At 36.2% G+C, this 27,618-nt stretch overlaps 1 protein-coding gene across 2 annotated transcripts; it reads left to right on the top strand.

Moving 5' to 3' along the window:
* The first annotated feature begins 15,461 nt into the window (after positions 1-15,461).
* mier3b (mesoderm induction early response 1, family member 3 b) lies at positions 15,462-27,075 on the top strand. 2 transcript variants are annotated; one of them, XM_028457162.1, is made up of 13 exons: positions 15,462-15,563; positions 17,239-17,263; positions 17,420-17,565; positions 19,284-19,406; positions 19,497-19,620; positions 20,706-20,779; positions 20,856-20,928; positions 21,021-21,169; positions 21,248-21,329; positions 22,155-22,249; positions 22,336-22,463; positions 22,547-22,701; positions 23,453-27,075. In XM_028457162.1, exons 1-13 carry the CDS (start codon positions 15,555-15,557, stop codon positions 23,929-23,931), a joined length of 1,662 nt encoding a protein of 553 aa, XP_028312963.1. In that variant the 5' UTR covers positions 15,462-15,554; the 3' UTR covers positions 23,932-27,075. The 2 variants fall into 2 exon arrangements, with proteins under 2 accessions (XP_028312963.1, XP_028312964.1); XM_028457163.1 differs by having other exon boundaries at positions 15,548-15,626.
* The last annotated feature ends 543 nt before the right edge of the window (positions 27,076-27,618 follow it).

Genomic DNA, 27,618 nt, shown 5'->3' with positions numbered 1-27,618 from the left:
TGGTAATTATTAGTATAGTGATGCATTCAAGATCAACCAAGACAATAAAAATCCATTTTAAAAACCATGAAAAGTTTAAACAGTTAAAAAACATTTTCTCTTTTAAATTTTAGTTTAAAAAATAAAATAAAAATACATTTGACAAAAAAACAAAACAAGAAATTTGGCAGTTGTTCCAATATTGACACTTTGAACTCTTTTTACCACTTTTTCTGTCTGTTTTTATCCACTCTGATGTACAACTTTTAACCAATTTCTGTGGTTTTTAAAATCCCATTTCACCTCCTTTTCCACCATTTTTGGTCACTTTGAACCATTTTATTAGTGATTAAAACAAATATTTCCATCTTTAAGATGACTATAATAATAATAATAAACGTTCCTGGATAACAGTGGATATTATTCAGATGAATAAATAAATGTGGTTATCACAGATTCATAGAACAATAGACCATCATTTTACTGACTTTATGGATGGACCCCAAAAATCTCTCCTTTATTCCCCCTTATAGATGGTCCTGTCTCCACATGACTGTTCTTCAATGTTCATGTCTGTGTTCAACCACCTTCAGCTACAGTGGGGGTCCCTGCTCTCTGGGACCTTTATTTTGGAGGTTGCAGCCTGAAAAGTTTGAGAAGCAGTGCAGTTTAGTATATCTCTGTTTGAGGACTCAGATTAAGGTCTTCCTCTGGCGTCACTAGAGCGTGCGACGTATAAAAGGTGCTACAGACAGAAGGTTCTACAAACACAGGTGTAACAAACTACGCAGTCACAGCCATGATGATGCTGGTGTAAATCCTTCACAGGGACATTTCCCACACACGTGTGAGAACTCAGCATAGGTTCCCTGTCCCTGTTAGCTGCACTGAGACATGTTGGGATGTGATTGTATCACGTGATGTGATTAAATTGTGATTGCGGGATCCCATCGATGATGATTCACTGAGGTGGTTTTGAGCAACGTTATGTCCTCTTAATCTCACAAACATTTGGCATTCCTCCTCCTCTTCATCCTCACCCTCTTAGTCACAAAGCTGTTCTTTTTTTTGAAGGCGTGTGAGTCAGAGGCGATGTTGCTAATAGAAGTGGCTGGTGTAGGCGTTGGGGGGCCCTCATATCACTCTAAGCTGGTGCTCTGCAACTACAGCAGACTGTTAGAAAGGAAACGCTGCAACATTCTCATTATTTACTTCATTTAGATTAGAGAACTAAATTATAGCGGCTGTGCAGCTATGGAAATCATTCTCATTCTAACGTGCATTTTAAATCCGTTTAGGCTTAAACTCTCCAACACCAAGAAACATCTGCTGTATTGTAAATGTCCCACTAACATACTATCCACTCCAAACTCAATGAGTATATACTGTCTACTATAGACTATATGATGAGCGTTCCCATGTATACTTTCAAGTTTCCCAAGATGCATCTGGAACCTCCAGCGTTAAAAACCTTGTTCACACTGAGACTAAATATTTTCCACCTTCACTTTGAAAGTTCTGAAAACATTTGAAGTGAGAAAGTGACCAAGTAGAATATCAACATGTGCTCATTTCATCCATAAAACTCACGTAGACACATTTCATTCACACATTTTCAGAGACAAAAAGACTCAAACACCACACAAAATGATTCGAGAAATTCAAAAATTCTCCAAAAACACACACAAAATTATTGATAAATAACAGCAAGCACAGACAAATACAGTACATACAAGGATAGAAATATACACAAAATGACTCCAGAAATACACAAAAACAAAAATATGCACAAAATTATGATGAATTCACTCAAAATATATGTATAATTTAAAAGGCTTATTTAATGTGTATGGCACTTTCATTTAGGACCCAGTAAGTAGAAGAAGTGTACAGCCCTCTCAGTGCAGCTCAGACAGTGACGACTGAGGAAAAATAAACTAATTGCTGATTGGATGTCGTGACACAGCGTCACTCGAAGTCGCTTAAAAAGTAAAAAATGTTCTACTTTGAGCAACTGCGTGAGTCGCGTTGCTTACATTGATTTTAGAATGTAATCAAGTCGACTGAGTCACTGAAGTTGCTTTCGGCATCAACGCACATTATGAGCTCTTATTTTGAAGTTAACAGGAAGTCTAGTCAGAGGCACAATGGAGGGTCTCTGAAAATGTGTGATATTCTACTTGGTCACTTTCTCACTAAAATGTTTTCAGAACTTTCAAAATAAAGGTGGAGAATCAACAGAGATATTTAGCCTCAGTGTGAACAAGGTTTTTAACGCTGGAGGTTCCAGATGCATCTTGGGAAACTTGGAATTATACTTCAGTGGGAACGCTCATAATATAGTATATACAGTATATACTCATTGAGTTTGTAGTGTGTAGTACATTAGTGGGACATTTACAACACAGCCACTACCTGTGTGTGATTTACATGTTTGCACACGTTTGTTCCCTTAATGATTATTATTACATCAGGAAACAAAGGCTTGGAATTATAATTTATTACATTCTGACACTTTTTACCATCATTATATGACACCTAACACTCATGCAGAAACAATGCACGAGCACACGCCCTTAATGAGGTCACACATGTTGTTATAGGCTCCGCCTTAATCAACAAAGCTTAGCACTGACACCTCACACCTTTAGAGGTCGACCTGCAGCGATGAGGAAAGGGTGGAGCATGTGCTCGGGGGTCGAGGAGGTGCACGAGGCATCCGTCTTTAAAGGAAACATGTGGCGGGAGTGGAAACAGAGGCTGAAACAAAGAGTATGGAGAGGAAGTCTCATTAAGTGAAAGAATGTGGGAGATTTAATGGCTTTCTTAGATTTGTGCAAATGTGTAACAAATGCATTTTTTAACAACATAGTTTATATCTGCAGATGAATAAAAGAAGAATTCTTTATAATTTTATTTATTTTATTATTTTGATTTATTTTGAGAGTTCTCTCAGCTGGGCATCTTTTGATCAAAGCGATCAGCAGATGCCTCTGAGGAAGACTGACAGTTGGCAGTCGAAACATGTCAGGAGATTAAAGTACATTTCCTGTAAAAAGTTGTCTGAATAAAAGAAACCATAACATATTATGAGATTTAAAATGACTGCAGTCATGTGATAAAACCGTGGGAAAAATGCAAACCCCCAAATATTGTGGAGTTTCACTGAGTATGTGTGTTTAGAACGGCTGAGATATTTATAACTCAATTATTTGGTTATTTACACAACAATTCATGTTTTTTCGGTTGTCGTTTTTTACTTTCTCCTGTGGGCCGAATTGGATGGTCTAAAAGGGTCTGATTTGGCCCCCTGGCCTTGAGTTTGACACAAGTGGCCTATATATGAATTCAATTATAAATCTGGGCAATCTGTTAAAAGGTGACTTGCTAAAGTTGTCAAACAATGTGTTTTTAAGCAGCGTGTCTTGGATTTTAAAGTCAAACATGCGTAAGATTTGTGTTGACCCGACCCCTGTGTACCCAATAGGATGTACGGCCCTGGTCATGCAATGCAATTATTGTATATTTTGATGCATACATTTAATTTTTCTCTCCGTGATGTCTTGAACATCCATCAGATCAAGTTAACATTGCAACATCCTTCCTTTATGTGCAGCTTACGTACACGCAGGGTTTTTATCTCGGGGAGGGAAGTCCATCTGCTCCTGGTCCCTGGAGGTCATTTTCACATCTCAGAGCAGCATCCTGAGCCCAGGCTGGGGAGGAAACTCAGAGGAAGAGCTGTTGTGTTTATTCTTGCACTTGTTGAGCTCTGCAAAAAAGCTCTTTAGCTTCTCTCAGTGCTGGGAACTTCCTCTGCTGCTCAGGAAACAAAATGGCTGAGTGTGGGAGGCCGAGGGAACAATGCTGTGAAAGTCGGCCACCGCCCAGGTTGGGGGGTGGGGGTGGGGGGGTCCAAGAGAGGAAACGTGGATGGAGCACGTATACCACCAGTTGGATCAACTCTCAGTCTTTGTGTCAGTGTTTTTTTAAAGAAGAAACAGTTTATTTTTGTTTTATTCTAAATATTGTTTTTGCTACATATGCTAAATATGTCTGCTTCATCTGAATAATATCCAGGACGTTTATTATTATTTGGGCCAGAGTATATAGTCATCTTAAAGATGGAAACCCTTGTTTTAATCAGAAAGAAAATGGGTTAAAAGTGACTTTAAAAATCACAGAAATTGGTTAAAAATAAAACTTGGTGGTGAAAAGGGTTTATAAGTGCTGAACATGTCTAGAAAGTGGAAAAAATATGCAGAAAAGGATTGAAATGTGATGTAGAAGTGTCAGAAATGGGAGTAATGTAGCAAAAATACATTAAAAAGAGCAAAAATATGGCAAGAAAAAGTGATGAAATAGGTTAAAATATGGAAAGTTTGGTGTAGTTGCAGAAAAATAAGCAAAAATTTACTCAATTTCAAATGTTTTAGTTTCTAAATGGGGTCCTGACCCCAAGGTTGAGAAACCCTTTTCTTTTCAATACTCCTGCACGTTATTAAAAATCAATCCTTAAAGAAAGGATGAACTGACACTAATTACTTCCTGTTTCTGAATTGTTTTGTCACAAAGAATTTTGGTTCTTTGCCAGAGTTTGTTTTCAGTCGTGATGATTCTCACGTTTCAGAAACGATGAGAATAGAAACGACGAGTATGGAAGTAAACACACAAACACTATAATTAGCTACTGTGAGGGTCTTTGTTTGCTGCTCGTCTCTGATTGGTCACGAGTGGAGGATGAAGATGTTTGAGCATCAGATTCTCCACAATGGAGTAAATGTAGGGAACAATTTGTGCTGGTTATGTAATATATGTATGTATGTATGTACCAACCACTAAAAGCTAGAGATTTACTCTTATTCACACACTTAGAGTGTTTAGCTGATGCTCTGATGTAAGATCAGAGTAGAACCATTCAATGCAGCGCATATCATTTACAGCTCTCTCATTGTTGGGCTTGTTGGGCTTTTACTGTAATTGTAGAAAGATGACTGATATGATAAAAAAAACAACAACAAAGTGAAAAAAAACAAAACAAAACAAAAAAACCGATAAGACCAGAATCACCAACTTTAAAATGGTGCCAGGAAAAGAACGCCTTCAGAAAAAACAAGATTAGACACTGAAGATGAGAGGAAACGTGTTTAAATGTATTCATGAGAGTTGACGGATGCATAAAGAATCCATGCTTTGCTTTTATTAAGAAAGAAAGAAAGAAAGAAAGAAAGAAAGAAAGAAAGAAAGAAATGAAGAAGAAATAAAGAGAAAAAAGAGAAAGAAAGACAGAAAAGAAAGAACAATGGAAGACTGAAAGGAAAAAGGAAGAAAGAAATGAAGAGGAAAGAAAGAAAAACAAGGAAAAGAGAAAATTGAAAAAAGAAAGTGTTACAGTTTTCGAGCTAACTCGTGTTTAGTAGCTGAGATTTCATACAGAGACGTAGTCAGAGGTTTTGCTGAATTAATTTATTAGAGATGAACAGAACATGAATCAATAAGTCAATAGAAGAACAGGCACTCGTCTAAAACACAGCGTCAGGGTCGTTTCACTCCTGGGCCTCAAATGTACTTTTTTCTGCATTTTTATTCCATGTTGTTATCTAGTGTTTCTCCTCCACATGGTTGGGTCATGTGACTTCTTTTGTAATGATACTAAGACATTAGTGATTGTCAGGGTCAAACACGAGCTCATCAAACATAAAGACATACATACATGAAGAAATGTTAGTCAATCTTACAGTATTTCTTTTAATTAGAAGATGTTTTACATTTAGAAATCCAACAATCAGTTATTATAGTTAAAGATGACATTTTACTGCTGATTAAAGCAATACACATATGTTTAAGATTATTGATTTATTCATCATTATTATGTATCATTTAGGGGTCTATTGTGTTTGATATGTTTGATTTATTTAGGAATATGAACATGATATGTTTTACGTCTATTAATTAATTTTTTAAATATAAATATTGTAAGTGTATTTTGGGTCAAACTGACATTTTAGTGTTAATCTGAGTGTAATTGTTATTTATTTTTGATTTGTATCATCGCTTATGTACATAGTTGTGTTTTTTGTTAGATTTAGATTAAGTTCTGAAACTGTTTGTCCTGTGACTGAGAATGTGTTTTATAAACAGGATTATTGAGTATAAAGACACATAATTATAGTATTACACACAAAAAGAAACCATGAAAGAAAAGCTAGGAAAAGAGAGAGAATGAAAACAGGAACAAAGACAAAAAAAATGCATTTAAATTTTGATGTTTAATGCAGAATAATGTCTCCTCGTTCTTTATTTATCTCACATCCTCTGCAGCTCAAATTCAACCCACAGCAGATAATACTGTATAAATTCACCTTCAGGAATATTTTAGTTTGAATTAAAAATTGCAGCAAAAACACAACTGTGTAAATCATAAGATGTAAATATCTCACTCCCTTCAAATTCCCAAATTCATTAAAAAGCCACCAAACTACGATGGACCCTACAATAATAAATTATTAACAGAAATACTGAATCAAAGTTTGGTTTTATAAAACAGAAAAATAAAGAAAATATTTGATAATATTTGATACATGTGAAAGTGTAAACTAGTGCACCATAATTTGTAATTAGTGCTTTCTGCTTCAGTTTGTCTTTTATTTCATCTTTAATTTCATAACTTTTAGCTGCTTTTAGCACTTTTGTAAATCTGCATAGTCACATCAGGATTTAGTGACTCAGCAGAAAATGATAAACTAACATCTATTGTCTGAATCCTGTAGATAAAATAGACAGAGTGAGGGAGTGGAAATGTTCCACGCCGCCTTATCTTTACACTCAGTAAATGTGGAGATAAGTGAGTTTTCTGTGAATAAATGACATCATCAGATCTGAGAAATATAGTCTGCCTCAATAGAGACAAATATCACCATAAAATGTGAAATATAACGCCAAAAACTACAATAGTTTTCTCATAACTTGTTGTGTTTCATCCTGTGATCATAACCTTGTTTTTTTTTTTTCTTGTCTGCACATGATGTCAAAGGTCAACACGACAAGAAGTGCAATCATTGAGACAGCAATGCATGTTTTGTTATTGCAATAAAATAAATTGATTTATTTTATTGCTTAATGGTGACCATCACCAGCCCTCCCTAAGGAAGGGAAAGAAATCTTTTATTATAGGGAGGATATAAAAAGGGAGAGCAGTGTTACACCTAAGTGGAGGGGGAGGGGGAGGAGAGAGTCATGGTAGGAAATAGAAAGGGTGGGGATAGATTGTTTTACAGTGAGGGTGAGATGTGAGGTTGTAGAATATATTGTGCTTATTATGTTGTGTAATCAAACCAGTAGTGACAGGTGTGAAGCTTAGCTATAATGGTGGTGGCTGTGAACAGGGGGAATGAGTGAGTGGTAGTACCTAAAGCAGGTATTTGGGATTAACGTGTCTAAAGTTAAGCCCAGTATGAGTTTTATCCCACATTCCAAGGCGTGCCAGTGCATCGTAGACCAGTATATGTGCAAGAACCGTTACCGCAAACCCAGGAACTGCCCGGGGCCACAGATGCAGCCAGGCCAGCAGAAAGAGTGGGGCCACAAAACCTCCTCCTCTTCTTCTATCATTACATCATGTACATGTAAAACAGACTTTTATCACCATGGGGGCCACAAAAATGTGATTGTCTGAACTGAGGGCCACATTTTATACATTTCCCTGTCTTTTTTTTGCGTGTTTTGGGTCTTTTTCTGTAATTTTGTACATTTTTGTAGTCATTTTGTGTATTTTTGCAGTTTTTTTGCATTTTTCATCTTCTTGTATATTATTGTTGTCCTTTTGTTTTTGTTTTTCTCATTTATTTTGGGTGTTTTTCTGTACTTTTGTATATTTTTAGGGGTCATTTTGTGTACTTTTGCTGTTTTGTGCATTTGTTGTCCTCTTGGGTATTATAGTTGTCCTTCTGTGTTTTTTGTCATTTATTTTGGGTGTTTTTCTGTAGTTTTGTATTTTTTTGGAGTAATTTTGTGTATATTTGCACTTTTTTGCATTTGTCATCTTCTTGTGTTTTATCGTTGTCCTTTTGTGTATTTTCCTTTCATTTTTCTGCGTGTTTTGTTGTTATTTTGGGAGTTTCTCTTTTATTTTTCTTTATTTTTTGCAGTCATTTTGTGTATTTTGACATTTGCTGTCCTCTTGTGAATTTTTCTGTATCTCTTTTTTCATTTTTTGGCGTTTGCATGCAGCACTAGGCCTATTTTTGTGGTGCTCACGTCTGATGTATAGCAATGAGGAGTGGATCCTAATTGAGCATCACATCACATCGGTGCTGTCTGAGTCAACAGATTAACACATTTGAATGAATGCTAATCATTTCCTCTCCAAGTTTTCTGTCTCTACATCCTCGTCTCTTTCTTCCTGTGCTATAAATCTAGCGTTTCCATGGAAACCGAACTCCCCTCGTCTCGTCATCCACAATGAGAACAACACAGCTGTTTCCTCATGACCTTCACGTTTGGTAACGTTTGCTCGGCACTTTGCATGTTTGAGTCTTCACTCTGAATGATCGAGACCAGGGGTTCTCAACACTTCTCCATCACATTTCAATGCCTTGTCTGCACATTTTTTCCATTTTCAGCACTTATAAACACTTTATAAACACTACCACTTTTCCACCTAATGTCACATATGTTGACTAATTATTGTCACTTTTAACCTCTTTTCATCATTTTTCATAATTATTTTGGCCAATTTATCTGCATTCTTGATGTGTAATACTCCTTATTTTCCAGTTTAAACCAATTTTCCTGACATTCTTAATTCCATTACCCATGATTTGCATGTTTTAAACAATTTCTGTGGTTTTTAAAATCACATTTCACCACCTTTTCCACCATTTTGGTCACTTTGAACCATTTTATTTGTGATTAAAACAAGGATCTCATCTTTAAGATGACTATAATAATAATAAACATTCCTGGATATCAGTGGATATTATTCAGATGAATAAATAAATGTGGTTATCACAGATTCATAGAACAATAAACCATCATTTTACTGACTTTATGGATGGACCCCAAAAATCTCTCCCCTTTATTCCCCCTTATAGATGGTCCTGTCTCCACATGACTGTTCTTCGATGTTCATGTCCGTGTTCAACCACCTTCAGCTACAGTGGGGGTCCCCGCTCTTTGGGGGTTGTGGGCTGTAAAGGTTGAGAACCACTGGTCTTGACATATATGGGCTTTTCCCTCCACTTGTGTTGAAGTTTTAATTGTTTCTTGAATGAAACCAGCATGTGACGCAGGCTTTATATGTACACATACACAAACGCCTACACTAGTAGATTATTCTGCTGCGTTTGACTGCAAACGTAGAGGAAATGTCAGTGCCCACTCACTAGTGCTGCCTTGAAGTGAACTCATGCTGTTCTGTTTCCTGCATTTTACACAAAGAAAGAAATAAGCAGAGCAGAGGCTGAACGGGTAAGAATCAGCACAGGATTCACATATTGTCTCCTTATTCCTACGTTACAGCTGTGCTCTGTTACAGTGTGAACATGAAAAATGGAGGGCTTTGCTTTCCTTAGTATCACATATGATATGTGATGATTAGTGATGAAGCAATGCTCTCATTGGCTGGAATACATAAACCTAATGAAGAATGTAAATGAACTGAAATCTATACCTCACATATTACTCTACATATTACTGTTGGCTGCTCCTTGGTGTGTGTACTGTCTACATATCCATCAGAGCATGTTACTCTAGTTTCTGACATGTTAATAAAGTTCTGCTACTGTTCTCACATTTCTGCCAGGGTTTGTAGAGAAGCACAGATTTACCTAACCCTGGCCCATTCATCCAGCTCTTCCTGGGGGATCCTGAGGCGTTCCCTGGCCAGCCGAGACATTCAGGGTGCTTTCACTCTGCTTTAGTGGTGGGCTGGTTCTGAATGGGAGGAGAACAGCTGATCATTTAATCTCCTTGGTTTGCCTGGGTTTGAGTTCAGAGAACAACTTCTGATATGCTCCAAACAGCCTCTGGTGCAGTTCCATGAGCTAACCAGTTACTGTAACCAGTTACTGTAACCAGTTTCTGTAACCAGTTACTGTAACCAGTTTCTGGAGTAGAGGCTTCTCTAGGCAGAGAAACAGAAACCTCAAAATTCTCAACTTTGAGCGACTTCCAGTGACTCAGATTGTGCGATTCATTTGTTGGAATTGCGTGAGTCGTGTTGCATGAAGGGAGGTCGTTTGACGTTGCGTCATTCACATTAATTCAATCTAGCTGCCAGAGTCACTGAAGGTGCGTTCAGTGCGAACGCACCTTAAGAGTTGTCAGAAACTTCTTCCTTCTCCGTTTGTTCTTTACCAACATTCAACAATGGAGCAACAAGTTGTCATGGTTTTAAAGCCCTGGTTTGGGCCGTCTCTGGTCCTCTTGATCACCCACAATGCTGTGCGCTCTACATCACCTCTGATACTTCCTGTTTTTAGTCCGCGTTGAGCATGGTTTGCGTTCACAGTGAACCTGATCATATTGGAAACGCTCTGAGTTCCACAGAAACACTCAAGAATGATCCTGTTTGATCTGATCTAGACTTGGTTTAGGTTCACACTGACCAAACGAGGAGGACTATCAGACCAAAGGAGGAGGACTATCAGAGCAAATGAGGAGGACTATCAGAGCAAACGAGGAGGACTATCAGAGCAAACGAGGAGGACTATCAGAGCAAACGAGGAGGACTATCAGAGCAAACGAGGAGGACTATCAGACCAAACGAGGAGGACTATCAGAGCAAATGGACCCTAGAGTGTTTTAACTGCTCTAGGACTCGTTGGTGTGAACGCACCCTTACACCAGAGTTCCATTGGATGTGTAACTACTCTGTAACATGCTGCTCTGTCCATCAAACCCCCACCTCCTCTATCTGTGATGTGTATCTGTAGCAGTGAGGACTCAGCAGATCTCTCCAATTCACACGTAATCTCACGATATAGTGAGTTGTAGTGAATCCAAAGAGAAACACAAAATTATGCAGTTGATTGTTTCCTTGAAGCAGAAGGAAATCCACTCTGTCCTGTAGATCTTCAGCCATTGTGGAGATTATTGTGATCCAACCATGGAGAAGGTCAGTATGTATATGTGAAATACCTGTCCAGGGTGTAGCCCCGCCCCCTAGCGCCTGAAGAAAGCTGGAGATAGGCATCAGCAGACCCCCACCACCCTGAAAATGGATGGAAATATCATCCGCCTTGAAAACAGTATTTTATTTTATTTTGATATTTCATTTTGTCTGTGCACTACTTCCTGTCCCACACAAGCTTATCTCTGCTGAACTCAAAATTCTGACTTTAAACTCAGAATTCAGACCAACAAAAAAAATCTGAATTCTAAGAAAAAAAAGTCTGAATTGTGTTTTATTCTCAGAATTATGACTTTTTTTCTCCAAACATTAATAATAATTTAAAAAAAAAAAAATTGGATCACCTGAATTTATAAGCTTTCGTTAATGTGACTGAGTATATTTTCCAACCCTAAAAACATCAAAGTCCTGAGGAAACACTGTGTGTGTGTGTGTGTGTGTGTGTGTGTGTGTGTGCGTGTGCGTGTGCGTGTGTTGACGTTAGAGAAAAAGGTTTTCCTTTGACTATTCACAACATTAAACAACAAAAATAAATAATTTATATATTTTTACATAATTGTAAATTGTATTCAAAGTGTCCAGTTATCATGTGGTGCAACTGTCTGGCCATGACTGATATTTAGAAAAAATCTTTAAAATTACTCTAAATCTATTCACATTTATTTTCTGCCCTATTTTAGTTTTATTATAGTCCTGTATAAGATTTATAAGTATTTCTATTTTTTTTATAACATTCATGCAAACCTTGCCCGATGATGAACATTTTATGAAATGTGGTGAAAAACCTAATATGTCATTGAGGATAAACCCACATACATCCAATAAAAACCAATGATGTGTTCACAATTCATGAACACATGCTTGTGTTACAGTGAGTTGTACAGTAAAGCTTTATCAGTAGTAGTGGGCAGCAACAGTAGCAGCTGATGGTCAGCTGAAGAACCAGTGTAGGTGTTTGTAAGTGTTCATCAGTCGTTTCCGTTTTCTGCTCCGTAACAATGGATGGTGACCTTTCCTCACCCACCTCTACATGACATACGTCACAGGATGACTTACTGACCTGATAGTTACACACACACACACACACACACACACACACACACACACACACACACACACACACACACACACACACACACACACACACACACACACACACACACTGAAATTACTTCTATTTTTTCTGCTGCAGAGAAAAACCAAACTTTCACAAAGTTGCTTTAGAAAGTATTACTTTAAAACAGTGGTTTTAAACCTTTTCAACCCTCGACCCCCACAATAAAAGTCCCAGAGAGCAGGGACCCCCACTGTAGCTGAAGATGGTTGAACACAGACATGAACATTGAAGAACAGTCATGTGGAGACAGGACCATCTATAAGGGGGAATAAAGGGGAGAGATTTTTGGGGTCCATCCATAAAGTCAGTAAAATGATGGTCTATTGTTCTATGAATCTGTGATAACCACATTTATTTATTCATCTGAATAATATCCACTGTTATCCAGGAACGTTTATTATTATTATAGTCATCTTAAAGATGGAAATCATGGTTTTAATCACAAATAAAATGGTTCAAAGTGACCAAAAATGGTGGAAAAGGTGGTGAAATAGGATTTTAAAAACCACAGAAATTGGTTAAAAATTAAAGTTGCAAATTGGAATGGATAAAAAGAGACAGAAAAAGTGGTAAAAAGGGTTCAAGTGTGGCAGAAATGAAATGGGGGGATGCACTTTAAAAAAGTTTAAACTGGCAAATAATAGGCATGACAAATGATGATTGCGGCAAAAATAAACATGAAATATGGTGAAAAGAGGTTAAAAGTTACAATAATGGGTCAAGATATGTGACATTAGGTGGAAAAGTGGTGGAAAGGGTTTATAAGTGCTGAACATGTCTGGAAAGTGGAAAAAATGCGCAGAGAGAGACATTAAAATGTGATGTAGAAGTGACAGAAATAGGAGTAATGTAGCAAAAATACATTAAAGGGAGCAAAAACATGACAAGAAAAAGTGATGAAAATGGGTTAAAATAAGGCAAGTTTGGTGTCTCGCAACCTCAAAAGGGGTCCTGACCCCAAGATTGAGAACCACTAGTCTCGATCATTCAGAGTGAAGACTCAAAACAATGATCCTTTGATGCAGAACATACAAAGTGATGAGAAACTTTACTAAAAATGCTCTGTTTTGGGTCAGATATGAGCAGTAGAAACATTGACTCATTTGTTTGGAGAGTCATTTAAACAAAGTCAACGTCATTCATTTTATTATCAACACAGAGATGTAAACTGTACATATTCAGACCAGCATCAACACACTTTTATGTGGATGAAAGGTTGTTTAGTTTAACTCTAATCCATCCATTAAGGCCTGTACGACTGCTATGACAAAATAAACATTTTGGATACACTTTTTACTCAAAAGACCAACTTAAATAAAAAACCTGTGATATTCCAAATATCGATTTGTGCTTGTAACGTAAGGAAAAATAGTATTACTAATATTAATAATATTAACAATAATAATAATGACAACATTAATTAATGTTTTGAGAATGATTAAAAATAGATACAAAATTAAATAAACAAATGTGGAAAAATACAGAAATCTCTAAAAATAAAAAAGCTAATTTAAATATAATACACATTTGACTTGTTTAACAAATGACAGAAGAAACCTCGGCTTGTCAAGTCCTAAATCCTTAATATCCAATAAAAATAAATACTCCAATCGAGCTATTAAGAAAAACAGATACAAAAATAAGATGAATAAGAATAAGAAAAAATAAAAGGGAGTTTTTAGTCACATAATCACTTCAATTCAGGATATTTTACAGCGCATGTGACGTCTCATTGTCACCTTAAAGCAGAATATTGGTTAGTGATGACTGGGAGTTTCTTGTTTAAGTTTGGCTGTAATTCAATTTTTTTTGGAAGATTTTGTCTTTTAAAAAAACTGATTATATGACATCAGAAGATGAACAAATGCAGCAAATGATGATTTTTCTCCTGGTGTGATTCTGCCCCCTGCTGGACGGTATCACACACTCTTTAACTTCTGGGATATATTTTGCAATATATTTTTATTTATTTATTTACATAGTGTTTAATGCATATTCCCTATATCTAATGCGTATTGCATTAATAAATAATTGATTAATAATTTTTTAAAAATGAAATATAATAATAAACTTTATATATCACTTTATAAATCAAGTGTATTATTACTAATGAACACAATTAAATGTTTCTGCATAAGTTTTTATAAATTATATAATATTAAACCGTTTGGTATTTTACAAGCACATTATATGTATAATTAATAATTAATAAAAACAAGCTGTTTTCAACATTATTCAATATTTTTTTAATTTTACATATTTATTCATTTAAGCAAAAATGATTAATTCACACGTTCAAAAAAGGAGCAGGAATAAGTCTGGTGTATTTCATCCTACCCCTCAAAAGTTGCAAATTAGGCAAAAACGGACAGAAAAAGTGTTTAAAGTGTCAATATTGGTTTTAAAGCAGCAGAAATGGGGGATGGAAGTTTAAACTGTCAAATAATGGGCATGACATATGGTGAATATGGTTAAATTGGCAAAAAGAATCATGAAATATGGTGAAAAGAGGTTAAAAAGTGACAATAATGGGTCAACATGTGTGACATTAGGTGGAAAGGGTGGGTGGGTAGGGTGAAAGTGGAAGAAATGTGCAGAAAAGACATTGAAATGTGATGGAGAAGTGTCAGAAATGGGAGTAATGTTGCAAAAACGCAAAAAAAAAATGACAAGAATAAGTGATGTAAATAGGATAAAATATGGAAAGTTTGGTGTAGTTGCAGAAAAAGGGTAAAAATAAGCAAAAATTGCCTCAAATTGGTCAATAACTATTCTTAGTTTCTTGAAGGCATCTGGATGAAATGGGGTCCTGACCCAAAGGTTGAGAAGCCCTGATATAAGCTACCTATATACATATGAACACAACAATAACTATTTTAATAAAGGTGGATACTTCACCTATATTGTACAAAGATACCATACATTTTTACATTTTCAATCAACTTAATTATTTATTCAAATACTATAATTTCACTTGAATAATATTTGGAATATAAAACCGAATATATATATATATATATATATATATATATATTACAGAGCTCGGATTTTTTTTCCTCACTGACACGTTTAGTCGTGACACATTTAATACATCATTTAAATGTATAAAATGATCCGAGACATTTATAATATAAATATTCAGACTTATATATATATTAAAATTGCCGTTATTACAGATGACATCTGTAATAAAAGCAGCAGAGCTTTGGTTTAGTTTGGCTTCGTTTGAACGTCGTCACGACTGGAACTCTGTGCTGCTCTCTGATTGGCTCCGAGCGCTCATCCGGGTACTGCGCTAGAACGAGCCCATTAGCTAAAGGTACCAATATGGCGGAGGTAAGAGGGAAAACAGGGGAGAAGCAATCAATCTCTAATCGATATTTCTAATATTTCTACCTGGTAATTTTCACTTGTATGCTATCGATCAGCGAAAGTGTCGATTTCCGCGTCATCCTAGCCCGTTTGGTGTGACAACATGTGTGTTTATTCCTGTAAAATGTGTTTGGATGTCGGGGCTGATCCTTCACTGCGAGGCCTCTGCGCCGTCGCTCTCAGCTGCTCCGGTGCAGCGGCGCTGGAAATTGATACGTAAAATTAACGTTAGCATGCTGGTTAAAGGGAACGGAGAATTTATCTGCCTTTATATGTATACTCACGGAATTAATTTTCCCTTTTTTTGGCGTGACACAGTGGTTTCCGTTTTAAAAAAAAAAGACAAACCGGCTCAATTGATTGCAGTACACAGCTAACATAATTAGTGTTTACATGAGACGATGCTTCGCGTTAGCATGTAGGCTAGCTAAATGATGCCGAAGCTGCGGGACGTTAATGTCTGTTTGTGGTGGTATAAATGTAGTTGTATGTTTTCTTTGCATTTTATTAAGTGCTGGGAGTAAAAAAAAATGTGTGTAGCTTTTAATTACCTTGGACAGGTAATGTTGGCGGTGGCTAACATTGCATTTCAATGCTTCATACTTTGAATTCTAAACCTGTTTTAATCATAATCTAATGCAGCATGTTGAACGTTTCACTTTCCCTACACCTGGTCATCTTTCCAGTTATTTATTTATTTTTTTTACACTTTTTACCTTTCCGTCAATCTGATATACTATAATTACCTTTTTGGCTGATTAAGTGACGTGAAAATGCTGTTTTGTGCAGATATTTTTCATGTTATGAACAATGTTTTTTTTGTATTTATTATATTTCAAATAATTGATTCCTGTCAAGCTAAAATTAAATACACATCGTTTGGTTTTAATAACTGTGTATGCACCAAAATATATTTTAAACACATTATAAATGTAATAATAAATACTACAGGTTTAACTTTTCACTTCCTCTACACCTGGTTATCTTTACAGTTAATAAACAATCATTTTTTATTTTTTTTTTTTAACCTTTCCTTCAATGTAATATAATTTACCAGTGACCACAATTGCATTTTTGGCTGATTAAATGACGTGAATGATGCTGTTTTGTGCAGAGATTTGTCATGTTAAGTTATATTCCTGAACAACAATCTGTTATTTTAGAAATGTGATTACGTTTTATGATATTTCAGATATTTGAAGCCTGTCAAATAAAATAAAATATATGTATTTGGTTTTAATAACTTTGTACGCACTAAAAATCATTTTATTAAATGTAATCTGTTTATTGGACGAGCTGTTTTGAAATTTGAACTCTAAAGTGTTTATGTAATTTTTTAAATTTTATATTGTAATAATAGTTATACTAGAACTATCAGAGACTCTGATATAAATCCATGTTCCATATTTTGTTGCAAACAATAAAAAACATGCATTTGTGTTTAGGTTTTCTCATTATTGTAGTAACTAAATGTAATAGTTTGTATGTCACTTCTCAATATGTTTTAATAAAAAAGTAGGTGTGATAGGGATAGGTTTCTGCTTGAAAAGTATATTTAACTTTTTCAAAATGGAACTCCATTCTGATTCAAATTTGTTTGACATTTATATTTTAAAAATATATTTCCTTTATTTTTCAGGCTTCCCTTGGGAGTTCAAGTCCAGGTAATGCAATATTTGCCAGAAATGCATTTTATCATGTTAAACTTGAGTTAACGTATTGATTTTAAGAACATTACAACTTTGTTTGTATTAAATTTACAGAATAAAGGTGTGTAACTGTGATTTATAGATGTATATATTTTCCCGTCTCTCATTCAGTTGGCTCATTATCGTCAGAGGATCATGACTTTGACCCAACAGCAGAAATGTTAGTTCATGAGTACGACGATGAGAGAACTTTAGAGGAGGAGGAGTCTGAAGACGGGGGGAGGAACTTCAGCTCTGAACTCGCAGATTTAGAAAAGGTAACAATTGCACACATGATTTAATATGATTTATTTTTATTTCCAACATGAAAAACAACAATGTATAGTATATACCAAACGTGTCAAACTCAGCGCCCAGAAAAAAGTATGAACAATTATTTTAAACTGTCAAATAATGAGCATGACAAATGGTGAATGTGTGGAAAGGGTTTATAAGTGCTGAACATGTCTGGAAAGTGGAAAATGTGCAGAAAAGTAATTGAAATGTGATGTAGAATTGTCAGAAATGGGAGTAATGTAGAAAAATGCAAAATATGGCAAGAAAAAGTGATGAAAATAGGTTAAGATATGGCAGGTTTGGTGTAGTTGCAGAAAAATGGTCAAAAAAAATAAGCAAAATGGGCTTTAATTGTTAAAACTGCTATGATTCTACGTTGTCATGGTATTTTATACTGTGTATTGTTTTTTGCTTTTAAACTGTGTTGTGAAGAACTTTGTGGCTTTTTGTCTGAGAAAAGTGCTATAGAAATAAATGTTACTTACTTGATTACTTATATCACATGATGGCAGTCATTTTTAATCATAAATTGTTCAAATATTTTTTCACCAAATCTTGCAATTTTCTTCATAAAAATGTCACAAAATATTTTTAATTTTAATATTTTATAATTTATTTGTATGTGGGAATAACTAACTAGAGCACAATAATGATTAAATTACTGATTTTCCCTCCTAAAATTTGCGGCCCACTTAAGATAAACTGCTTTGTATTTGGCCCCTGAACTAAAATGAGTCAAAAAAATGTATGCACATCACATTCAGTTATTCACTGATTTATCATTATTTATTCAGTAAAAAAATAAAAGAAGATAAAACCCCCATCAGAAAGGAGGTAACAACATGTACAAAAAAACACATTTGTGTAGGAACAGGAGCTGGTCAACATGCTGGTAGTGAGGCTGCTCCTAAAGCGAAGTTACAATGTATTACAGTGTGAACATCAGCCTCAATTTTCTGTCTGAACCACAGTTAAAATATCTATTTCCCCCTTATACTAGCAACAAAATAACTTTTGTGTGGAATTTTAGTAACTTCTTACATTCAGAAATGATCAGCACACATTTGTCGTCGTCATCATCATCTGTCATCAATGTTAAACTTATTCACTCTGTTGTGGATCAAACTGTGGCTTTACGTTGGACACAGTGTTAATAGTCGACCAACGTGGACATCATTCTGACGTCTGTCAGAGTTTCATTTCACAAGCTGCAGCTGATGTGCACACCGCGGCACACAGCTGATCAGCTCCCTGACGCAGCACACACAAGGAGTGAACAGCAAGGATAAAATATAATTAAATGTAACATTTTGTCCCGTGTAAAACTGGTAAATTTGAACTTATTAGAAATGCTGATGGTCAATATTTTGGCGTGCATGTGTAGCTTGGATGAGGTGTGCGTGTAGCGGTGCTATGATGGACAGGGTTGGGTTGGTCATGTTTAAATCTGTTGACCATGCAATCGATCAGAAGTTTGTCCATACTTTTGATGTAAATCGTACAGGTGCAGGTTTAATCACAGTTGTAGGTTTGTTTGCTAAAGGGAAATTTCAGCTGCTGCAAGTTTTCCAAGTGAAGCCTGTTAAATGTTCGAAAATGATGAATCTGCTCAACATTGACTGTTTTCTTAAAACTTTCTGCAATTCTATAAATTGACGAACTAGGCGTGATTGTAATCAATTTATTTTTCCCCCTAAAGGAAGGAAACATGCCTTTGGAGGAGCTGTTAGCCATATATCGCTACGAGGCCTCAGCGGGCTCCAGTATAGACAGCTCCTCTGGAGACCTGACTGATGAGCTCCCTGACATGACTCTGGATAAGGTGAGATTTCATCCAAACATTCCTCTTACAGTAAATAATGATTGTGACACATTCCATTATCTGATTTCCATCTCCTTTGTTCAATAACAGGAGGAAATCGCTAAAGATCTGCTGTCTGGTGATTATGAGGAGGAGACTCAATCTTCAGCTGATGATTTAACCCCTTCAGTCACTTCCCATGAGGCCACAGATTTCTTCCCTCGGACACTACGATGTAAGTAATAGAGTTTAACAGCCAGAGAGTTTCAGATGGAACTGTGTAAAGGCTTTGGGTTTAACTATTATTCCTCTGATAAAAGAAATCTGAAGGCTTTTTGTTGTACAATACTACCACCCTTCATGGAAATCACGGAATTTACTTCTAGAAACTGAAAATGGCTACATTCATATTCTTTATTTTTTCATATGTATGTTTTTTTTATTGTTATTTTTTATTTATTTATACAAAATCAAGTATATTTGCATTATTAGGGCTTCAGATTTTCTGTGATGGCAGAAAACGGATGGAAAATACTAAATTAAATACTAAATGGCAATATTGAGTCATTCCATATAATTTCAACACATTTTCAGGACATTTTTTAGACTTTGGTCTAAAAACATTTTGACATTTTTTTTTTTTAACAATTGCTTTGTGATTATATAGTAATTTCACATTTTATGTTTATTTTAAGAGTTTTGAAGAACAGCAATCACATTTTTTTGTACCTATTTCAATAGTGTTGTTGCAATGTTTCTTCAAAGGGAAGCAATAGGAAAAGTTTGAAATTCACTGCTTTATTTACAAACTACTTTTCTACATTTAGAAATTTTTTGTATCAATGTGTTTGTGTGTATATTTTCTAAATATAATGAAAAACAATTCAGATTTTTTTATTTATACCACAATTTTAACATCTTAAACTACAGTCTGTGGTTTATTTATATGTATAACATTTTAGCTTAGCCTGTAAGGATTCTAGGGATGTAAAGTATTTAAAGATACTCCAATAAATAGCATCAGAATAAGGAAAAAAATACAAATTTAGGTTCTTGTGAACCCTTACTGTTAAATATTACATTTAGAACTTTATTTATTACTGTTCCAAAATGTGTGATTACACATATTATATACATTTTTATGAGTTTTGAAGAGGAAAAGTCACAATTTTTACCTTTTTGAATAACATTCTTTTTACCGATTTTGTGTAAGTTTTGTAGCGATTAAATTTTTATTTTTCAAAGAAGTGCAACAGAAAAAGCTTAGGAATCACTTCTTTAAATTATAAAGTCACTTTTATTTATTTTTCCCTCTCTTAGCCAACACTATATCTGATGGCGATAAGGAGTCTGAGTGTGACGAGGACGGCCCGAGTCCAGAAGATTCCAGGAAGGTAAAGATGGAGATACAAGATTGTTCAGTTGTTTTTTATTTTAAACTAATTATTGTTTTTGTTTATTGTGTCATAGGAAATCATGGTGGGAGCCCAGTACCAAGCAGAGGTTCCACTGGGCCTTGCTCACTACAAAGATGGAGAACGAGGTGCCTGCTGCTAGCATACCATGCTAACATGTTTGTTAGCATACCTTCACACGTGTTTAACTCTTCTCATCTCCCTGTTCCTCTTCACCCAGTGTATGAAGATGAAGACGAGTTAGTTTGGAGTCCGTGTGTGTTGTCGGAGCACAAGGTCAAAGGTTTCCTGTCTGAGGTTTTGTCTCGGACCACGGACGATAGAAACTGTTTTGAAAAGACAGCGACGCACGTTCGTGACAACGAGCAGGTCAGTCGTGTTCTCATCTGTCGGTTTGTAACGTACGTTCATGTTTTTCTCACCCATGTTTAATTTTTGTCACTTTAGGCTCTGCGAGAGCTGCTCAAATGTAACTACAACACACGTGAAGCTGTGGAGAGACACTGTTCACATGTCAGGTCTTCAAAGGGTAAGCTTTTAACATGGCTGCTGCAAAACACAAGGGTTTTGTTGGGTCATGTCACGGCACAGAAAATTAACAAAATAATGTTTTTCTATTTTCATAATCACTGAAATAAAATTAATAAAACTAATAAAAATTGACTGTTTGCTAGTGCGATCTTTTGTACTGTGCATATTAATTACCAACAGGATCCTCCAGGAATTTGTGATGTTGTGATCACAGCTATTAATGCAAATTCTGCCAATCCACGCAATTGTTTTACGGCCCTGCAATTCTGTCCAATCACTGCAACATTTCCACACTTTTAACCAGTCGGACTGAGCCCACAGTGTAGCAGGTGTTGTGACAAATTCCATGACCCAACAAAAATGTGGTTCCGGTCGATTCAGCAGCACAACATGGCTGAAGTCCGTCCACCTTGGGTCAGAAGCTGAAGTCCATCTAGTCTGGTTACAGACTGTCACCAACAGCCAAACAGACATGAATCAAATTATCCATATCTTGTTAAATTGTTGCTTTTTTCTCTATTATTATGAACGAATTCAAAGGCGATCATGTTTTTTTTGTGCAAATTTATGAGTTATGGATTACAATTAAACTTAAAATGCAGCAAATTCTCCTGCAAATTTTTGGAAAAAGCTGCTGCAAAATCAGGTATTTTAGGTCACGACAATCGCATAAATTGGCCGTGAAATCCTGGAGGGGCTGGTTTATGATTAATATAAATCTTTAGATGTTTTTGTTGCATTTTTAAGTGTTAACTTTATTCAGTGTGAGGAAAAAGAATGAGACTCAGCCAATGTTACTGTAATAATAATTTGTACATTTCAGAAAAATCCCCTCCGTGGTCAGAAGAAGAATGCAAAAACTTTGAACACGCGCTACAGATGTACGACAAGAATTTTCACCTCATACAGAAACACAAAGTAAGTCCTGCTTCACATTGTTTATTGTGTTTAAAACTTGAAGTTCATTTTTGTTTTATTTATTTTGTCCAAATCTTTTCTTTCAGGTCACGACTCGATCGGTGGCCGAATGTGTGGCGTTTTACTACATGTGGAAAAAGTCTGAGCGCTTTGACGTTTTTGTGCAGCAGAATCGCTTTGGGAAGAAGAAGTTCAGTAGCTACCCCGGGGTTACGTAAGTGAAACAGGACTAACAACTGTCTGTTTTAGTTCGTGATGAATAAAGTCTGAGTGTTTTTGTGGTTTGTTGGCCTGCAGGGACCTGATGGATCGACTGGTGGATGAAGCAGAGGGGTTAGCGGTGGATAGCTCGTCCTCCGTGTGCTCGGGGTCGGGGGGAGGAGGACGACTAGAGAGCGCCACTGAACAGCAGCTCAGTCTGCTCAACTCCATCACCGCCAGCGACCTCACAGGTTGGTCCAATCACGTGGAGCTGCTCAAGTTTAGCTTCACTTTACTTTATTTGTTTATTTGGAGAGGACGGTGCACATTAATGAACACCCGGACAATACTTTGTGTAAATGTGCCAGATTTAGCCATGAAATACTTTCCATCTGTAGACCTCATACATCAGCGCTGGCTCACAGCTGCGATGCATTCAATAGCAGATACCTATACTCTAGGTTGAAAAAATTACCCGCCCCAACTCGAATCGAGATTAATGGATAATTTCTTCACCCGCGGGTAACCCGCATCACTAGTGTGCATGTATATACAGTATTTGTGTTTGTGCGTCTGTGTGTGTATATGCATGTATGAATTTATGTGTTGTGTGTGTACACACACACACACACATATATATATTAGAGCTGAACGATTTTGGAAAATAATCTAATTGCAATTTTTTTTCCCCTCTATTGCGATTGCCATAACCGTACCGTTACCGTGGCCCAAAAATCGTGATGCATACCGAACCGTGGGAAAACTGTACCGTTGCATCCCTAATACACACATGAATGTACATAATGTTATTAATATACTCAGTATGGTGTCTATGTATTCAACTTGAAAGGAGTTAAGTGCATCATTATATCCCAATTTTTGATTTAAGGGTTTTTTTAATCGGGATTCAAATCCAATCGTTGGTTGTGTGTATGCTTCCACATCTACTAAACGCTGTTCTATATCAATCATTTCTGACAGTGAGTGTATGTTTGTGTGCAGCTCTGAGCAACAGCGTGGCCACGGTGTGCAGCCCGGCTGACGTGGCGTGCCTGGACTCCTACAGCTTCCCCTCCATGGAGAGCCTCCACCGCGGCTCCCTCAACCACGACGAGTCGCTCGGCTTCTCCGCTAATGGCGGCGAGTCCGACTGCCTGAACATGCTGGACACAGGCTTCTACCACTCGGACCTGGGTCAGCTGGGGGGCGTGTGCGTCGCTAAGGACTGCGAGCGGCCGTCCAAGAGACTGAAGCTCGCGCTGCCGGACTCCTTCATGGGCGACGTGTCGGTGGGTAACCTCGGGGTGGACTTTGATGCGAGGCGGACAACGACGACGCATCACCACCGGATCACCGGCGCCAAAATGGCGGTGTCTGTTACGGACTTCGGGAGCTTAGCGGGCAGCGGCGAGCCCAACGGGTTCCTGGGAGCTCATGCACGGCACCACACGCCGCACGCAGCAGCACTTCAGTCCGACTGATCTTCCTTTTTCAAAAGCTCTTTTTTTTCTGCTTGTAAATAAGACTGACCTCACTGGAAAACTCCACTTTGTTTAAATTCTATAATTCTATATCTATATATATATGTATATGAATATACTTTTTTTTGTGTAATATGACATCAGTGATGTCTACCACATAGAACTAAAATCTTGATTTGTCTCAAGAGCTTCTATAGCCATTTCTTTTTTTGTTGTTTTTTATGTATTTTGGAGATGTGTAACGTGACTTCTCGCTCACGTCTTCTCTCGGCTGCTTCAGTTTCTACAGTATCGTATCCTGCCATTTTTCTTCTGCCAAAACAACACGAGCTAGCTTAGCTTTTTGCCTCAGTGTTCTTCTTTGTTTGTTTCAAAGCGGTACATTGATTTATTTTATTATTCCCCCCTTTTTTGGCTTATTTTTTTCCACAAATGTTGGGTTTACAGGTACTTTCCTTCAGTTTGGATCCAAATATATTTGGGTACATGAAGATAGCAACGCTAGCTGGTATAAGTTTTCTGCTTTTTGTCTCCTGTGGAAGCTCCACTTGTTTACTTTTTTATCATATCCCAAACTCATCTGGACCAATTCAAATTACTAAAACTGAATTTGATTTTTTGACAGTTGGACTTATTTATACAAGGTTTCTGGGGTTTTTCTTTTTAGCTCTCGCTTCCATTCAAGCTGCTCTTTTTCGTAAAAAAATGTTTGTTGTATAATATGTTCCCTGAATCTGTTCGCCACTAGCAAGCTTTGATAAACCTGCTAGCAGTATTATAAGTTAATTTAAAAAAACCCCGAGCTTTGTGTATTTAGCCTGTGCTATCTATGGAGAAAGAGAGAGGCTTTTTTTTTTTTTTTTTGGGAAAATCCTGTCATCGGTAGCAGAAGATGGAGGCTCCGCCCCCTGAAGTCTGACTGAAGTTTGTGCTTGTGAGTTGTAAAAAATGTTCTAGCGAGTCAGCATCCGTCCGTCGGTGGGATGCTGTAGTTGTTTACTTAATTTATCTATGCATTGTGCTATGAGTATTCAGTTTGTTTCAGGGGTTTTTGGTCATTGTAAAGCAAGCACTTCACCCTCCGTACACTATAACATAATATAAAGTCCAGAGACAAACTTAAAGGAATCCTCCACTGTTTTTTTTTTTTTTTTGCAAATGTGGCCTGAATATTTTAAATGTATTTATTAGTAGATCTATGTCTAACAAAGCAAATTTTTATGCACCGTATTGGTTTTATTAACATTTAAAACTGGGACTACTTTACAGTTTTAGAGCATGTATTCCTCTGTCTTGAAATCATGTGATTGATGATGTCACACGTCCCCACTGCCTGTAAACATCCCATTGTTTTCTATTGGAGTGAAACATTCAGTCTGATTTTTACATCATTTAACAACTTTTTCAGTCAAAATTATGACTTGTGCTGCTTTTTGTTGATCTAAATAACCAGGAAACGTTAAAAGATGTTGATGTAAACCTCTTGTGTTTACAGAAAGATGTCACAGTTGTGACCTGAAAAAAAAAATCTGGGGGTGACTGTTCCAACAATGAAGCAGAGAAGAAGGGCTCTCTTAGGGGACTTTTATTCTCCCTTAAACAGTGTGTTGACATGCTCTGGTGGCTGAAGTTAGCGAGTAAAGCATGGACAGTTGAAGACACACAAACCCTGAAGATAGAAGTCCTTTAGGGCGGGAGTCCTTCAATTGTCCATGATTTATTTGCCAACTTCAGCCACCAAAGCGTGTCAGCGCACTGTTTAAGGGAAAGTAAAGGTCTCTTAGGAGAGCTTTTCTTCTCTGCTTCATTGTCAACTACCAAACCGCAGTCACAAATTATATTGTGATATTTCCTTGTTCTTTGTAGAGCAACCAAAAGCAGCACAAGTTATTTTGACTGAAAAAGCTACGAAAAAATCTAAAAATCAGGCTGAATGTTTCACTCCAATAGAAAACAATGGGATGTTTACAGGCAGTGGGGCCATGTGACATCATTAATCACATGATTCCAAGATGGAGCAACACAGGCTCTAAAACTGTAAAGTTAATTAAACGACTATGGTGCGTATTTGTGTTTTGTTAGACATAGATATTCTAATAAGTACATTTAAAAGGTTTTTTGGCCACATTTGTAAGAACAGTGGAGGATCACTTTACGTTTGTTCAAGTTCTTTACATTTCCCACCATTGAAAGATTGACCTTTTTTGTAAATAGTTAGCAAATAGCCTTTAAAAAGTCTATAACTGACCTCCTACACTTGTGAATCTGTGTCCATACAAAGGTTTTAACTTAGATTTCTTTGTCCGAAAGGCAATAAGTTGTACATATGTACAAATATTTTGAGATTGTTTTTTTGTTTTGTTTTCTTTTGAATTTTTCAACTCATGTTTTCATTTCAGTTTCTCTTTTGGAAAAGTCACCTGAACGACGCCACGCATGTCTCTTGACGTACCACTGAATAATGAGGATTACATTGAGTGTAAAACACTTTGTTCTTTCCTTGAAAACAAACAATGGTTTTCTATGTGTCGTGGATATTTGTCTCGATGGTAAAGGGATGTTTACTGCTGCTGCTCTATGTGCGTAAACGCAGTAGCTCCTCCAAGCTCTCCTAGCTTTAGCAGCGCAGTGATATTTATTTCACCTGTGGTTTGTACAAAGACTCAGAAAAAAACTGACAGAATGTAAAAGGCCATCGAGTAGTAGAAGTAGGTTTCTCACCACCCTGTGAACTCTCAAAAATGTGATGCTTTATGGAGACTCGTGTGTGTGTGTGTGTGCGTGCGTGTGTGTGTGTGTGCAAAGCAAGCACTAAAACAAATTTTATTTTATATTTTCCATTGCTTTTTGAAGTTTGGAAAAGGAAGAATATAGCAGTTGTGGTTTTTGAAACAGAAAATGGGAGTTATTGGATTTAAGACGGGGAAAAATAAAAACTTAGAAAAGTGAGTAATGTATATCCAGAAGAAATATAGACAATCAAAAACGTCATAAGAAACCTTCAAGAAGCTATCTTTATTGCTTATAAGAGTTGTACATAAACATTGAGTTTGTTTTTTTCTTTTTGTTAAACATTATTTTGTATTTTCTGTTTTACTTTAATACCTTGTGTACAGATCCAGAAATAAAGCTCTGGTAAAGGTTCTGACTTGATTGTATTTTTCATTATTGGGATTTTCTCTTTTTTTTTTTTTTGTCTTTTTTTTAAATGATGTGTAATACAGCATTTTATTGTTTTCCTATTTATCTAATCAGAAAATTCTGTTTAAAAGTGTTTTTTTTCTCCTTAATTATTTGAAGGTACGCAGAGTAAAGGGGTATTTTCATAGCCATGTGTTTTTTTAATACATTTTTTATTCATGAATAAATGTGTAATTACAATTTAATAACAATAATGATAATAATATACAATTAAAATTATATAGTAATAAATATAAATAATTATAATAATAAATAAATATCACAAATATATAAATAAATACATGCAAAACCCATGCACAATTGAGGAAATTAATATACTGTAAATAACTAAACATATTGTATAAGAAAAATCAAAACAAGTATTTAATTATTTCTATATATAGTTCTGCTGCTATTTATTTCTTCAAGTATTTATCTAATTATTTTTTTATTTATGTTTGCTTTTACTTATTGCAAGTCAATGTGTCATTTTTTGTGCCCCATAGC

This window comes from Gouania willdenowi, chromosome 9 (assembly GCF_900634775.1).
Source record: "Gouania willdenowi chromosome 9, fGouWil2.1, whole genome shotgun sequence".
Classification (NCBI taxonomy): domain Eukaryota; kingdom Metazoa; phylum Chordata; class Actinopteri; order Blenniiformes; family Gobiesocidae; genus Gouania; species Gouania willdenowi.
The sequence above is the reverse complement of the archived record's forward strand: the minus strand, read 5'-3'. Positions and strand labels throughout refer to the sequence as shown.